The 17,450-nt window shown below is 41.6% G+C and overlaps 1 protein-coding gene across 1 annotated transcript in view; it reads left to right on the top strand.

The window, feature by feature from the left end:
* mrc2 (mannose receptor, C type 2) overlaps positions 1-17,450 on the top strand; it is a 225,423-nt gene that overhangs the window by 139,590 nt on the left and 68,383 nt on the right. The window contains exon 13 of the mRNA XM_048614718.1: positions 16,486-16,628. Within this exon, the coding sequence (XP_048470675.1) occupies positions 16,486-16,628 (143 nt within the window). The remainder of the gene's footprint in view (positions 1-16,485; positions 16,629-17,450) is intronic.

Below are 17,450 nucleotides of genomic sequence, written 5' to 3'. Positions count from 1 at the left end.
ACACAGCTCTCAAATTGTACCAGTGGTGAACTGTAACCATAACACAGTCATACAGCACAGAAACTGACCCTTCGGTCCAACTCATTCGTGCTGACCACTTATCCTAAATTAATCTAGTCCCATTTGCCAGCATTTGGCCTATGTCCCTCTAACCCCTTCCTATTTATGTACCTGTCCAGATATCTTTAAGAATTGTAACTGTACCAGCCTCTGCCACTTTCACTGGAAGCTCATTCCATATATGCACCATCTACTGCATGAAAAGGTTGCCCCTTAAACTCTTTGTAAATCTTTCCACTCTCTAAATCTATCCCCTCTAGTTTTGGATTCCCCCACCCCAGGGAAAAGACCTTGGCTATTCATCCTATTTTTACCCCTCATGATTTTATAAACCTGTATTAGGTCACCCCTCAGTCTCTGACCTGACATAAGATCTCCAGAGTGATTGATACAAGATAGTATGAAAGAAATGAAATGCTACTTTGAAGAACTTAATATTTATTATAACTTGCTGACCTCATGGCATTGCTCATGATACTCTGGAATCCAAAGCACGATCCTGAATAACCAAGGATCTCTCTGTGCAGTAATATTAAATGCATCATACAGGTTACCTCAAGCTTTCCCCTTTAAGACACAGCACAAAAGAATTGTTAAGTTATTGCAGATTGTAATAAGCAAGTTGGACTTAATAAGTTTATAGGGATTATCAGATGTTCAGGTGCTCATTGTGGATGAGAGTTCCTTTGACCTTGAGGAAGAGGGTGGGGTGGGTCATGATTTGTGAGCGGGGATTTATAAGACGGGCAAATTTATAGATTCTTGCATTTTTCTGCTTTTATTGATTCACCAACACTATTTCTCTCCCTTTAAGATTTTAGATTTACATTTAGATTTATTGTCACGTGTATAAAAGTACAGTGAAATGTGTTTTTTCGCGTGCAAAATGCAGAGTGTTGCCATGCTCCAGCGCCATCTTGAAACAATATAATGCAAGATTTTATTGCAGTAGAGTTCATCTTTCCCTCTCCTTCTTGTTACCCTCCGCTACTGCTCCATTCACTGTTTGACATCAGCTAGGGTCTCTGTAACAGGCTCTGGGGTCTTAGTTATGGGACTCTGTTGTCGTCGCTACTCCCGCAACCACCATGTCCAAACTGGAGCCATGGGCCTGGTCTCATACCCCCTGCTCCCTCTCCGACGCTCCTTCCAGATGTTGCTGCCGGTCATCATTTGCCGGTATGACTGACACGGAAGCTTCTGTGTGCCTACTTTCTTTAAGTAGCTGACATTGATTTTAGGATGTTAGGAAGTAAGGTTCCTGGGACTGTGTCAGGAATGCTGAAGGATTCCTAGGACTTGCAGGCATCTCCCTGGAACAATGAAATATCTTCCTCAAAAGCATCATGTGTCAGCGTTGTGGCAATGTTTTTATCAGTTCATACAATCATTTGGAGATTACTTGTTGACTGAAGGCAATAAGGACTGCAGATGCTGGAAGCCAGAGTCTACAGGTGTGAGGCTGGAAAAGCACAGCAGGTCAGACAGCATCCGAGGAGCAGGAAAGTCAACATTTCAGGCCGAAACCCTTCGTCAGGATTTTTTTTTGTGGCGTGACAGTTGCTTATAAATTGTTGGCCGTTCCATCTGAGGACAGAGAGAGGGATAGGCAAGATAAGCGGTAAAATTACTACTTTTGTCTGCACAACCTCAGCATTATGAAGTGTAATGGAAGGTTATGGGAAAATTTCCATCCGTTCAAATTATTCACAATATTTGCCTGCCAAAAACACTTCTCTCTATTCTGATGTCAAGATTCCCAATTTCTTACCTTTCAGACTGATGTCTCACTCCTCAGTTGTTAATTCTCCCGGTCTAATAATTGAATCAATCTTTGGGAGCTGATCCCAACTCCCATGCAGAACTGAAGGAATGTGTACTGTTCCATGTTTATCTTTTGAATGAGATGTTAAACAGAGGCGTTCTCTGCCTCTTTTAAGTGGATATATAAAATTCTACAACACTGTTTGAACAAGAATTGCGAACCCCCCCACCCCAAACAGTTCTGATGAAGAGTCAATGGACTCAAAACATAAACTCTGCTTTCTTCCCACAGATATTGCCAGACCTGCTGAGTTGTGCCGGTAATTTTTCGCCAGTCTTCGTTTCAGATCTCCAGCATCCGCAGTTCTTTGTTTTGTTTCGCTCTACAACGGCGAATTCTGTGTTTCTCCAGTTCAGGCCTCTGGGTGCATCCTTGATTTTGATTGGTCTGCCATATATGTCTGCCTGGGCTCTTAATTCTGCAGGTGCCTTTCCAGACTTCTGCACCACGTTCTCGTTCAGCAACATGCCCCTTACCTTCTATTTCATGCCTGTCCTAACATCACCTTAAAGCAAATCTGACAGAGTTGTTTAATGATTCTGTTGAGTGGCTTGGGATGGTTTGCTGGTTAAATCTAAATGCGTTGTTACAGGAATATATGCAGATTCTCACCAGCTTTAGTGTTCATCAAGACTTTCTGTCAAGATTTAGAGTTTCAACGTAGTTCAGTTCCTTAGCATTCTTAGTCTACTCAATTGATCCTGCTCCGTAGGCACCAGTCAATGCGGTCTGCCCCTGATCCAGACAGTGCTCTGGAGATCAGCCCAGTCAGAAGGAATTGTGTGTATTCACTAACAAAGTGCATTGGCGACTGAACAGCTTATCAGTTCATGCCAACTTGAATCAAACCGGTTGATAGAAGTAACCAAAATTAATTAATTTTTGAAAATAGTCTTATTGACATGGTCTGTGTTTAAAAGTAAATCACTGTTACCCTTGCTTTTGAGGGAAGACCAGACTGAAGCCTGGTTTATTAATGGGTGATCTGGTTATAAAGATCAAGATTATCGTACTGGTCATCAGAGAGGTATTCAGTGTAATTCTTTCCAGTCGTTCCAAGACAGAGCTGCTGTGTCTGTTCTCTGTAATTGCTGTCTATCAGGATCAGTATTTTAACAAAATTCCCCTGACCCAGAGCATTGCTGAAGATTGCATCAGAATCTGGCTTTATGTGCAGTCCAGATGGTGCTAGCTGCGTGTGGAGGCGTGCTCTGACGCAGCTAGCACTGAATCCACAGGGCCCTTTAAACACCTAGTACTGTCCATCATTCACCCTGCTCAGAGTAACCTGGACTTGCACACAGGATTGGCAAAAAGTAATTACAGTTTATCAGCTTTTAATATTGAACCAAGCACCAAACTGCAACTCATAGAATCCATACAGTGTAGAAATAGGCCATTCGGCCCAACAAACCCACACCAACACCTCTCCCCCCCCCACTTACCCTGTAAACCTATATTTCCCATGGCTAAACCGCCTAACCTACACATCCCTAAACACTATGGGCAATTTAGCATGGCCAATCCACCTAAGCTGCACGTCGTTGGACTGTGGGAAGAAAGTGGGGCTCCCAGAGGAAACCCACGCAGACACGGGGAGAATGTGCAAACTCTACACAGACAGTTGCCCGAGGTCTGGCGCTATGAGGCAGCAGTGCTAACCACTGAATCATTGTGCTGCTCGACTTGGGGCGAATCCATTTTCACTTCAAATGGAGAATGCAGCAGTAAGGGAGGAGATTACAGAGAGACACTAAGCAGTGAATAATCAGTACTGGGAGCTTCCAGCCTGCAAGCCAAACATTCCTGACCATATTTCCTGTTTACATCTGACATGACAACTGGGCAGAGACCAGCTGGCCCCTCAGTCACGTTGCCTGCAGCATCATGACCAAGAACTTCCTATACCTCTCCCAACTGTCTGTAATCTCCTGAGAGAGGCAAGAATTAAACAGAAAAAACTGGGGAGATTAAATACCTGGAGAGTTCCCCTCCGCTCTTCCTCCCCCAGTGTTTTTAGCCCTGATTTCACAGATTCTAACCCTAAGCACTGGAGCAGGAGGAGAGAGATGCTCACTGAGCTGGTATCAGGGTTAGGACCCACAAGCAGCTTCAAAGATGAAGTCAGGTTGGGAGCTGCAGGATTGGCAGCCTTCACATAGGCAAAGGAACAATCTCACCGACCTTCTACCTTGCTTTTCTCTGTGCCCCTTTGTAACCATGCAATCGGAAAGTAAAATTTCCTCAGGAATGTGATTGCCTGGCAGTCAGTCAGACCAGGGGCTTTCCCTCAGGGGAGTGATAGAAACATAAAAGCAGCTCTTGCCCAGTTCCCCAGTCTGCCTCAGTTTGCAGCTTAGACGAAGCTAGGTGATTCATCTCCATTGTTAAAATAATCAGGCAGTCCTGTTTAGACTTTATAAGCCAAGGGAATCAGCAGCTTTGACTAGGAGCACAGATATCGTTCGTTACTGGTCTGTTGATTTTTTTAATTCTATCTCCCACTAAGTGGACTTTTTATTTAAGATTTTTCTTTCCGAAATACTACTTTTCTTCATTAATTTATGCATGTAGATTTTGCGGGCAGAAATTACTATTGGGGCAGCAAATATTTGGTGAAAGATTGGTATGACGTCCCTCTGTCTGTTAAGTTAGCACAGCCTATTTACCTATAATAACATGCATTTATGTAGCACCTTTGCCACCTTAAAACATCTCCAGCTACCTGTCAGGACTGGTTTCAGACAACATTAACATTGAGCCAGAGAAGGAGACCTTTGGATCAACAGAATGTTTAACACGGTTGGTTGATTAGTGCTGCACTGATGGATTCCACTCCATCTAATCCTATCAGCATGACCGTCTAGTCCTTTCTGTCCCATTTGGTTGTCTAGCTTGCCTTTAAATCTATCGTTACTGTGAACAAAACTACTAGTCACTTGAACAAATGTGGATTAATCAAGAAAAGGCAGCATGCAGGGAGTCCAAAACTAGAGGGCATAGGTTTAAGGTGAGAGGGGAAAGATATAAAAGGGACCTGAGGGGCAACTTTTTCACACAGAGGGTGGTGCATGTTTGGAATGAGCTGGTAGAGGTGGGTACAATAACAACATTTAAAAGACATTTGGACAGGTACGTGAATAGGAAGTGTTTAGGGGGATATGGGCCAAATGCAGACAATGGGACTAGTTTAGTTTGAGAAACATGGTTGGCACAGACGGGTTGGATAGAAGGGTCTGTTTCCATGCTGTATGACTCTGTAACTACTCTAAGTGCTGCATCTTTTCTGAATTCCCTATTGGATTTATTGATGTCAGTCATGATTTATGGGTCCTCGTTTTGGCCCACCGTTAATGTATTGTGAGATGGATGTGAACGTTGAATTTCTCTTCTGGCAAGGTTGGTGCTGTATTAGTTTTCAAACTCAATTCAAAGCACTGTATCACACACTCTTCACCTTGCCTATGCTCTATCTGTCATAAAACGTTCACAAAACCAAAACTGACATCAAGCTCTTCAGTGAGTTTCACCTGCATCATGTCCAGCCCATTGCTTATATCAAATGACAAATGTTACCATCTCCAAATGTGGGAAACCAAACTGCACTGAGTCAAAGCTAATAGAAACAAAGCTCTCTTTGGTGGGACTTTATTTAATCCTAGAAGAGAAAAGTACTGCAGATGCCAGAGATCGGAAATTTAAACAAAGTCTGGCAGTACCTGTGGAGAGAGAAACCGAGTTGATGTTTCAAATCCACTATGAGTTACTGGATTGGGCTAGAATGGGACAAGTGCAGAAATTTTGGAGTGTTTTAGCACTGAAGGTGGTCACAGAAGTAGGAAATATGAAAATTGACTGCTAAGGAAACACTAAGAACAGAGAGATTTCTGCAACACCTTTCATGAAATTAGGGTGTTGTAAAGCAGTTTACAGCCAATATACTGTCTGAAGTATAGTCATTATTGCAATGTGGGAAACGTTCCAACTAATTTGCACAAAGCAATCTCCAACTAAGCGCCTAATGCTGTTGAATATCTAATCTAATTTTTGTGTGTTAATTTATGGTTGAATATTGCACAGGACAAAGTAGTGCAATGGGATCACTACATGCACCTGAAAAGTCTGACTCAGTCTCAGTGTAAAGCTTTAACTAAATGATGGCACCTCTGCAAATGCAACCCTTCCCTCAGCCTCGGGTAGAGTGTCAGCTGAAATTATGGGTGCATTTTTACCAGCGCTTGTCAAGGTTCGTCCCATGCATCTCAGTGATGCAGGACTCAGTGCTGTGCAGGCTGTTCCCTGGGATGTGCACCTGAAGGACCATCAATTCGGTTGAAAGATGCTATTTGGTCTGCCCAAAACTCATTGGTCTTCCAGTGTAGAGAGTTGACTTCGACTGAATGTTGCAGACTGGTACATTCCAAGGTCCAGGACTATGTGCTGAGGGACACATTAAAGTTTTGAGCAGATGCCATCAAGGCGCAGTGGAGAAAGGCCAGTCTGTGATCTTTCTGCCAGACTATAACGAGGGTCTGTTCAGTTGTCCGTCCCTCTCGTTGCCTCAAATATATGTAAATAGTGCCCTGCATAACTAAGAAATGTCTTTGGTTTTTGCCAACTGTAGGGAATATCACATTCCAATATTTGTTTTTCTTGATATGCAAAAGATAGTACAGAACCGTGTATGCACATAAAAATTTTTATGAATAAAATATATTTTTGCAATAAAGAAAAATTTTGCCAGCAGCCAGGCACCATATTAGATAACTGAGCAGCAAAGGCTGCTGAAATGTTGGGAAACCACTTGAAATGGCTCCCCAACACAGACCTGTTGCTACTGAAGTTTCTCAGTAGCATGATTGGCTCAGTTTTCTACAGACTGAAGGTGGACAACCAACTGAGCCAATCAAAAACCTACTTCAGGGTCAGCTGGCTACTGGTTGGTTAAGAGCATACCTCGGCTCTCTAGGACTTTGTCCCAGTTGTTTCTGAAGCTGCTGTGGGTCTCTGGTCTTCTGCCTTCACTTCCCATCATCCTGCCAGCCCCATGGTCCCTCAAACCCTCCTTCTGTAGCCACCCAGCCTGTACCCACCAAGGGCAGATGATAGGGGCCGCGTGGAGATGAAAGAAAATAAACTTAACAATTGAATAGAGCTCTCCCTATAGAATAGAATAGAATAGAGTATCTTTTATTGTCACTTGTATTACAATACAGAAGTATAGGAGTACGGTGAAAAGTTTTTACAATGGCTGCCTTTAATGGCGTAATCTTAGATACAAGCACTTAGGTACAAATCTTACAGAGTAAAAAATATAGTGCTCTTACACAAAGAGGATTAAAGGAAAACATAAGCATTAGTTACAGAGATAGTAACAACATAGTGAGAAGGATTTAAATTACAGTCCGATAACAGCAGCTCAGCACGTGGCACCAGTCCAAAGTCCAACAGTTGTCCCACATTGCTGTAGCCTCCAGTCCGCTCCTCACCGGCACTCAGCAGCAACCAGGGAAGTCGTGCTGTACCGGGATTCATACCTCGGCCCCTCCATCGCTCCAGGATGCGGCCGAAAAGAACTCCCATTTGTAAAACTCATTAAAAGCTTTTAAATCTGAAGTGATTAACTAAACCGGTCTTAACCCACCAGGCACAGTGCACTTTGTGGAATAAGGTGATGGATCTCAAAAAAAAAGTTCACTTTGATTAAGCTGTGCTCAATCTGCTAAGATCACACAGATTTGCAATTGAGTCTGTACGAGTTCCTGGGACAAGCACATATGTTCTGTGCAGCTGTTGATCGTACTGAGTAGTCATAGTCATACAGCACAGAAACAGACCCTTAGCTATGTCTTATAAATTAATGCAATTGTAAGTATTGCTATCATTGCAGTAAACTATCTTGTTAACACTTGTTAAGATAAGTGTCTCTTCTGTTAAGACCCAGCAATAGTCTACTGTGTACCACTGTTAGTTTGACAGGCCCAAGACTTATCATACAGAATGGAGCAATGAACCACTTAGACCAGTAGACAACACGGTTGTTACCAGTAAAGATGGTATGTTCTGTGGAATAGGATAATCCCACTGTTTTGTAAAAGGAATAGAGCTTGAATCCAAGTCAAGTTCACCAGCCAGAATCCATTGACTGACACCTCCACCCAGGTCAGCCTGCAGTTGCTAAAATGTTGCAAGCTCTTTCACTTTCTGTGATTCCCCACCCCTCCCCAGTCATCCCAGATCCTCTGAATTTTGAATGCAAATGCCCTTTTTCAAGGGAGGACTGCATAGTTATTTCTGTTTCTTAAAAGGTAATGATCATGATTCTCAAGTGCAGACCTTGTGATTGTGGCTGGGTCAGTGTGGGATAATAGCAGATTTGCAGATAATATTAGTTTGCTATTCTCGGCTGGCATGACGACTGTTGTGATCCATTAAAGAAAATAAATATGTTTTGGATTCTATTTAGGACTAGTGTGGCTTCGGGGTGTCATGTATGTGTGCAAGACAGAAAAGAACTCTTCTGCCAGTCGGTGACGAGCTGAATAAAAACAAAATATAACATTTATTGGAAATATGGAAACACTGTCCAGATTGGCAGCATCTGTCAGTAGAGAAACAGAGTTAATATGTCAGGCCTGTGGCCTTTCTTCAGAAACATTAATCAATCCATATTCCTAGCACCTCTAGTCAATGTCAGTAATGGAAACAACAAACAGAAGATAGACAAACTCTTATACTTGAGAATGTCACCTAAGGTTCATGCCTCTGAGCTAATCCAGAATCATTGATGACCCCTTTTTTACTGCTAGATTGAAGCCAAGTCCTAATCTAGTGCATCAAATTCACACTGTTACAAGATTGTAGCTTGTAAAGTAATCTTGTGTCAGAAATCTTGCCAAAGGCTTTCTGAAAATCCGGGTGGATAATATCAACTGGATTGCCATCACCCAGTAACTTAGTAACTTGCACAAAACAATCAGACAGGTTTGTAAGTCACAAGCTTCTTTTCCAAAGACTTGCTGAGAACCTGATGGAAACTGACAGCTGTAAGATCAATAAGTAGAATGACTGACGGTTTTTGCGATTCTAAGTAGTGTTCACATAGTCATTTTGTAGTAGAATAGAATAGTCTTTATTGTCACATATACAGAATGAATATAGTGAAAAGGTTATATGTCACCAATTATGGCACTGACTTAGATATAGAAGTACCTAGGTACAGCTTCTTTAGTTAATGGAAAAAAAATTTTTTTTGAAGCTTTTCAACTTGTACTCCTCAGGAAAGTTCACACGAATACCAATTTAAGGGTCAAAACTAATATTTGCACAGTATGAGAAGAATGTTCTGATTGATAGAAGCATTGCCATGGAGAATGCATGCATTAATGCTGATTGACAGTTAATTGCCAGGCTTTGCTTAAAATTTAAACCAAATGAGGTGACTTTTGATTGGTCGGGGCATTGCCTTGAGAAATGAACCAGTAGATTTTGTGTTGCGTTGAAACAGACTCAGTGCATGTAACTCTTCTTTCTGACAGCAAAAAACAGAGCCCTGCGTATTAATATACGTAGCTTCCAGTACAAGCATATGTACTCTGAACCCACTTGACGATGCTAATTTGTTTGTCAGTGTCATTCCTCTCATCCTCAGGATTATTAACAAAACCAGCTGTTAACTCTCAAGTCAGCTTCCTGTGCAATGAGGGAATAAAGCCACAAATTCTAAACCCCATTCTCTCTTGTTTGATTTTGTTTGATAACAACAATTTGACAAGTGATTTAACAAGGGCAGCACAGTGGCTCAGTGGTTAGCACTGCTGCCTCACAGCACCAGGGACTTGGGTTTGATTCCACCCTCGGGCGACTGTCTATGTGGCGTTTGCACATCCTCCCTGTGACTGCATGGGTTTCCTGGGGGTGCTCTGGTTTCCTTTCTCAGTCCAAAGTTTAGGTGGATTGGCCATGGTAAATTGCCCACAGTGTTCAGGTATGTGCAGGTTTAGTTGGTTTAGCCATGGGAAATGCAGGGTTACAGGGATAGGGTAGGGGACTGGGTCTGAATGGGATGCCGTTTGGATGGTCCGTGTGGACTTGATGGCCAAATGGACTGGTCCCACACGGTAGGGATTCTATGATTCTTTGTCTGTGTGCAATTGGGTAAAGTTCAGAGTGTGTCAGGAAACCAACATCAAATCTTCAGTTTAAAACTGAGAATGGGTGGGCAACAAACCTGTTTCCAAGAGGAATGTGGACAGTTTAGACACGGATGGTGCAGTGGTAATGGCACTGGCCTGGTAATGGAGAGGCCAGGCTGCTACTCTGCAGACACAGGTTGACACCTGGTGGAATTTCTATTCAATTAATAATATCTGAAATTAAAACTAGTCTCAATATTATTAACCCTGAAATCTCAATTGTTGCTAAAAATCCAATGAGTTCTCTAATCACCTTTGGGAAAAGAAGTTTGCAGGTCAGGCCTGGAGGAGGTGAAATGGCATCTCCAAAGGCAATATATAGTGGTGCCTCCAGTAATACTGTTAGTTCAGGAAACATGATGGTTCCTGTGTTGCTTGGACATCAGCTGTGAAAATTGTAAATCAAGGAGCTGACTTTCATAATGAATAATAGACCAAGGAAAGTGGTTATTTTGGGTATTTGACCAGTTTTGGGGGAGAAATAATACAGAATTTTCTTTCCTCAGGCAATTAAATAATTGGGTCAGAGGACACAATGAGAAATCTTAGACATGTTAGGATAACTTGTACAGATTCATGATAGGAATCAACACTATGAGCCGAGTGACCCCTCATTCCAAGTCTATGTTTCTGCTAATGATAGCCTAATTTCAATAGATTCAGACTATGGCAAGTCAAAGCAATGTTGACTGAGCACAAAATAAATGAACAATTCCTGCCCTTAATTCACTTTGGATAGAGTTCTTTTCCTGTGGAACTGGAACTAAGTAATCACTATTACTGAGGCTCAAAGTTTCTATTCTTTGGAATTTTTCAAGTGTTGCTGCATGATTTTATTTTCTATCTTAACTAAAAACACATGTTTCAAACCACAACAGAACAGTGCTGCCACAATGCAGTAACTCTCAGCCAAAAATACTTCCAAGTACATATATTGTATCCCTTACACAGTGAAGTTGGAGCTCACCGTAGTCTTGGCTTCTGAATGCAAAAGGACCCAGGGACATTGATGTCGTTGACCTTTAATAGCCTGCCTGAGTTTTAGCAGTGTGTAAGGAGGAATTTGATCTAATTGGCTGGGGGTGGAGGTGGGATATTTGTCCCAGATGACACTGCAATGGCAATCTGATTTGACACTTCCCAATCTTACTCTGGACCCTAAGCAAAATGTTTCCACATTCAACAGCATTTCAGCAATTAATGCATTGTGAAGCACTCTAGGACAGGCTGAGGTGAAGGGTGTTACATAAATATAAATTGTTTCTATCTCCATCATAGGTCTTCAGTAAATACATGTTATCTCGTTCTATGCTGAACCAATTGGGACAATTTTAACCAAACCGATGGGCTTGAGTGTAATGCTAATTTTACATCCCATCCGGTTTTACTCAGTTTTAAAAGTCAATAGGGATTAATATAAGGTGGAAAGCAAAACTAGCATTCCACTCTATCCCATGGGATTCCCACTCACTGAGTTAGGTACAATTGTCTCCATAAATTCTGACACAACAGTATCAAAATTATCCACCGATTAAAATATCACTGATACAAGATGCATGTTATTTCTCTCTTGGTTGACCACTTGCTCTGTGTGGCAAAAGGATGGCTAATTTTTTGCAAACTTCATTTGTAATTCTCTTTTCAGATGTTGTATTTTTTAGGTATAGCTTGTTAAACCTGTATTTGTCAGTATCACTCTCAGACTCTGCCTCCAAGGAGGAATACATACTTCTGAAACCAAAGGAGATGAAAAGCTCACTCTAACCCACTTGCTTTAATTATGGAGATCTTATAGAGTCTGTTTAAGATGGGCAGGTGGAATGCATGTGGCTGACTGTAGAAGGATCGAAGGGTGCAGAGATTTAATAAAACTGTTTAAAAATTATAAAAGGGTTAAGAAAATGAAAGGCTCTATTTTCAAAGACTGAAGGGTGATTGACTGGTAGCTACGCAGTTAAGGATCTTGGCAAAAGAGATGAACACAACATGAGGGAAAATCTCTTTATACAAGGAATGTTTAGGATTTGGAAAGTGCTGCCTGAAAAGGTGGTGGGATACAGATTCAGTTGTAACCTCCGAAAGGAAATTGGATTAATCTTTTTAGGGGTTAAAAAAAAATGAACAAATGAGGGGAGAAAAGGAATGGAGAGCTGCACTAACCACACTTCTCTTTGAAAGGGCTGGTGCAAACTTGATTGGCTGAATGACCTGTTCTTGTGCTGATTGTTTTATATTTGCTCACTGACCTCACCAATGGGAATTCAAACATGGATTCAAGCTGTGTGCATTTTGGAGCTGCAGCTGAGCAGAGGGAAGGCAGATTTGGAAAGTTGTATCTACGGAAACCTTCCCTCATATGATTCCAACAATGGGCTGGAGTCTCTCCCTCTCTGATGGAGATACAAATATGTCTTGTTTCTGAAGGTGCTTGATTCAAGGAAATGAAAATGGCCTTTTGAAAATATCTTCATTCTTCAGAGTAATGCATAATTGTCTCCTGGGGGAAAGTCTTGAAGAATAAAAGAGGTCGGGGAGCCGCAGTCACAGTATTCAAGTGTAACCGAGGTTGTGGTCCAGGCTGATCTGATAAAAAATTTGCTTCAAAGAGATTGAGATCATTAACATGAAAAGCAGGCCAGTGAGGATTCAAAGAGCCACTTCATTGCTGCTCCTTCTGAAGAACACATTCTGTGAACTCTGAAACCTCAGCCTTGCTCAGTAGTGTTAACCATACTGAGGGTGGAGGTGCTACCAACTGAACCTGCTCTTTCAATAACTGCCAAATTCCACCTTGCCCAACATAGCCCATTGCACAACTTGCAAATGAAACATTTCCTTAAATCCAATGTGCCCTGAAAACCTCTAATCTGTGCCAAAATGTAGCCCCACCAGTTGGTGGGAGTTGAGCTTCTGCCCCCAACTCCTTATTCTAGTTGGGGAAAAGGTAAGAAAGTTTTGCCTCTAGTGGGGGAGAAAACAAAATTATGGTCATAACTATAAGATAGTCATCAGTAAATCCATTGAGGAAGTTAAGAGATGATACACTACCATAAGGAGCAGCTGAGAGGTTTAAATGTAGCAGAAGGACCTCAGAAACCTACAGCATAGAAGTAGGTCATTCGGCTCATTGTGTCTCTGGTACTTCTGTGAAAGATGCTTTGTCTCATATCTCAGCATCTTTTCCTTCCCTGAACAAGTTTCTCATCCTAATGTAATTGCCCAACTTCTTGTATTTATTTATGGAATCAGATTTCATCCCAGTCTCAGGCAGTATGTCCCAGATTCTAACTAGCCTCTGAGAAAGCTTCACCTATGCTCAAGATCTTCTGCCAATGATTTTGAGTCTTTGAACTCTGCTGATTGATTTACCAGAGAAACAGGTTGTTCTCTCCTAAACCTCTCGGCATCTTGAAGAAATTAACTTGCCTCTTAACATTTTCTGTTCAAGAAGAACAATTCTAATTTATTCTACTTTAAGGTGAAGCTGGATAAGTAACTGTGTCAGGAAGGAACTGAAGCCAACAGAGTTAGATGAAGAGGTTAGGAAGAGTGTGATGAAGTTTCAAAATATATTATTACTGTCTGAGAGCTCGGGTTCTAAAGTGGAAGAACAGTGTATAAATTATCTTTACTTTGTGTGTTAACACCAGGAAGACATGGTTGTTAGTTTAATTTTAGATTTGTTCATTGAGTGGCACACAAGGTGTCTGGAGATTTATTTTATTTCTATGAATTTTAATGAGGTCTTTAAACCTTTGAGGCGAGCAGTTCAATGCATTACAAAATGGTAGAGTAGAGAAAATGAAACTACTGTTTCTTGGCAACAGGAATTCACTAACGCACAGTCAGGACATTTCAGGTACTATGCAAGTTTATACAATGAGAAAAAGGTTGTATCTTACTTATTAGAGTCATAGACTTCTACAGCATACAAAAAGGCTTTCAACCCATCATGTTTGCACTGGTCAGAAACAACTACCTAACTATTCTAATCCCATTTCCCAGCACTTGGCCCATTGCCTACTATACCTTGATATCACAAGTGAACATCTAAATATTTCTTATGAGGATTTTTGCCTCTACCACTAGCTAATGAGTTCTAGATTCCCACCATCCTCTGGGTGAAAATAATTTTTCTTACTTCCCCTCTAACTATCCACTGGGCATCACAGTAGCACACAAACCCACATCAACCCTATGCCAACTGCTAACCCGGACCAAAGACCCACTACCCACTATGGACAGGACCAATGTCATATACAAGATTCCCTGCAAAGACTGTGACAAACACTACATTGGACAAACAGGAAGGAAATTAGCCACAAGGGTACATGAACATCATCAACAAAAAGACACGACCAATACTCACTCATCTCCATCGACATGGATAAGGAGAACCACCAATTTGAATGGGACAACACCAGGATCCTGGGACAGGCAAAGCAGAGACAAGTGCAGGAATTCCTAGAAGCCTGGTACTCCACTAAGAAAGCCATCAATAAACACATAGAGCTAAACCCCATATACACTCCATTGCAAAGGAAAACCAGAAGTGAGATAATCCAGCTCAACAGACACCAGAGTTTAAATAACAGGCGGGAAAACAAAACATCGTTTCATCGGAGGCTGCACTGATGATGTTACCCAGCAGGGTAATGAAACGTCTATGGAACAATGAACCAGCTTGGCGAGCCAACTCTAGCTGTGGCCTAACCAATGTTTTATATAGGACTGACATCACCTCTCTGCTCTTAAACTCTATGCCTCAAATAGTAAAGCCCAGTATACTATAAGACTTCTTCACCACCTTATCCACCTGATAGCTTAAGGGACTAGGGTACGTTCACACCAAAGTCCACCTGATCTTTGGTGCTTCCCAGGTTCCTATCTTGCTTTGTTTGTCCTGCCCAAGGGCATCACCTCACATTTATTTGAATTGAATTCCATTTGCCACTGATCAGCGCATCTGTATCCTTTAGTGGTCTACGGCTATCCTCTTCACTATTTACCAGTTTTTGTAATGTCTGCAAACTTACTGATCAACCCTCCTACATTCAAGTCCAAATCGTTTATATAAACCACAAAGAGCAAGGGCCCCAACATTGAACCCTGTGGGACCCCACTGGATATAGACTTCCAGTCGGAAAAGCACTGCTCAATCATCACCCTCTGCTTCCTGCCACTCAGCCAATTGTGGATCCAATTTGCCAAATTTCCTTGGATCATTCCCAGGAGCTCTTAGCTTTGCTATCGGGTTCCCATTCAGGACCTTATCAAAAGCCTTGCTGAAGCCCATGTAGACTACATCAAAAGCCTTGCCCTCATCTACATAGCTGGTTACCTTTTCAAAAAATTCATCAACTTTGGTCAGATATCATCTCCCTTAACAAAACCATCCTGACTGTTCTTGATTAATCCCTGCCTTTTTGTTTTATTGATTTATGTTTGATGTGCGCATCACAAGCTAGGCAGGCAATTATTACCAATCCCTAATTGCCCAGAGGGCAGTTCAGAGTCAACCACATTGCTGTGGGTCTGCAGCCACATGTAGGCCAGACCACGTAAGAATGGCAATTCCCTTTCCTAAAGGGCATTAGTGAAACAGATTGGTTTTTCCAACAATCAGCAATGGATTCGCAAACATCATTAGACTTTTAATTCCAATGTTTTATTGAATTCAAATTCCACAATCTGCAATGGCAGGATTCAAATCCAGGTCCCCAGACTTTAGCTGAGTCTCTGGATTAATAGTTTAGCGATAATACTGCTAGGCCATCATCTTCTCGTGCCTCTTCAAATGCAAATTAACTCTGTCCCTCAGAATTGATTCCAATACATTCCTCATAACGGAGATTAGACTGTCCTGCCTATAATTTCCTGGTTCCTTTCCTCCCTTCTCGAATAATGGTGCCTCTTATGGCTAATTGTCAGTTTCATCAAATTTCATGGAGGTTTTGTCTGCATGACATTTTTCACTATATCAGCTCAAACCTGTCTAATTTACTATACCATGGCCCATTTCAAATAGTTCTTGTATAGTATAACATAGTTCACGTTTTTATTTTGTCTGTAGTAAATTTTTATATCCTTTTGTTGAAAGTACATTGAATATGTTCCCTGACTAACCTTCATGATAAACAGAAAGAAAACTTTTGATCTATCAAGGCTGTCTCACGTTGGGATCTGACTAGACCAGGAATAATATCAACAGGAATCATAACAGGAGACTAGTGTGAACCTAACCAGTTGGGCCAATAGACTGTTTCAATGCTGTAATTATGATGTATCCTGAGAGAACTGTTTGCTGTGTGATTTCTGATGTCCAGAAGTTGTGAATGTTGAATAGTTGGGTTATATTCAGGCGTGTTCACACTTTGTCTCATTTCTTCTCCTTTTCCTGACCAGGTGTTTCACTTCAACACCATCTATGCTAAGAAGAACTGGGTGCAGGCACACATGTTCTGCTATGAGCAAGGTGCTAATTTGCTCAGCATCAGCAACTTTGAAGAGGAGAAGTTTACAGAGAAACTGGTTAACGAGATCTTTGGGTGAGACAGCAAGCACTGATTAGAAAGTTAGTCATTGGGCTGGGTGGTGCAGCTGTTGGTTCCTGGATTCTGTCTCTTTCAAGTATGTTGCCTTGAAGTTGTCATTAAATAAACACTGAGGAGATGGAATCTGGTCAACGTTCTCTCTAAACTGCATGGCTCCTCAGCTGCTCCAAGGTTCCCCTGAGGTTCTGCACACACTGATTTGAGTTCTGACACATTGACTTCTGGTTTCAGAAGCGGGTACAATGCACAGGCTTCAGAGATCCATATGCCAAAATTTAAAAAAATGCAAGGGAGTATTGAATCTAGTCTTCAGAAATAGCCTTTAGATTTTTTATCCAATAAGCCCACAATGTACATACTTAAACAGCCCACTCCCTCACATCCTCGATTACAGCGTGTCTCACCTTCAACAAAAAGATTTGGAAGATTTCTTCTGACTCCAAAATTCTATCCTGTTTACTCTCAACTCTCTCGGTACTTTTCATATGCTGTATCAAAGCCGACAATCCCTGTCCATGCCCCCTCTGATCCCCTTATCCCTTTTAGCTTACAAAAAATGGGAGCAGGAGTAGGACGTCATTAACATTATGGCTGATCTGATTGTGACCCAGTTGGCAGCTACAGTTTCTTATCAGTCCCTGTTAACCCTTGACTCCCTTGTCAACCAAAAACCTGTTTAACTCAGTCTTGCATATACTCAATTTCCCAGCTTCCACTGCTCTGTGTGAAAGAGAATTCCAAAGACTGACAACCTCGAAAAATATATCCTTTCTCCATGTTAAATGGAGAGCCTGTATCTTTAAACTGTGCTCCCCA

This window comes from Rhincodon typus, chromosome 30 (assembly GCF_021869965.1).
Source record: "Rhincodon typus isolate 14 chromosome 30, sRhiTyp1.1, whole genome shotgun sequence".
NCBI lineage: Eukaryota > Metazoa > Chordata > Chondrichthyes > Orectolobiformes > Rhincodontidae > Rhincodon > Rhincodon typus.
The sequence above is the reverse complement of the archived record's forward strand: the minus strand, read 5'-3'. Positions and strand labels throughout refer to the sequence as shown.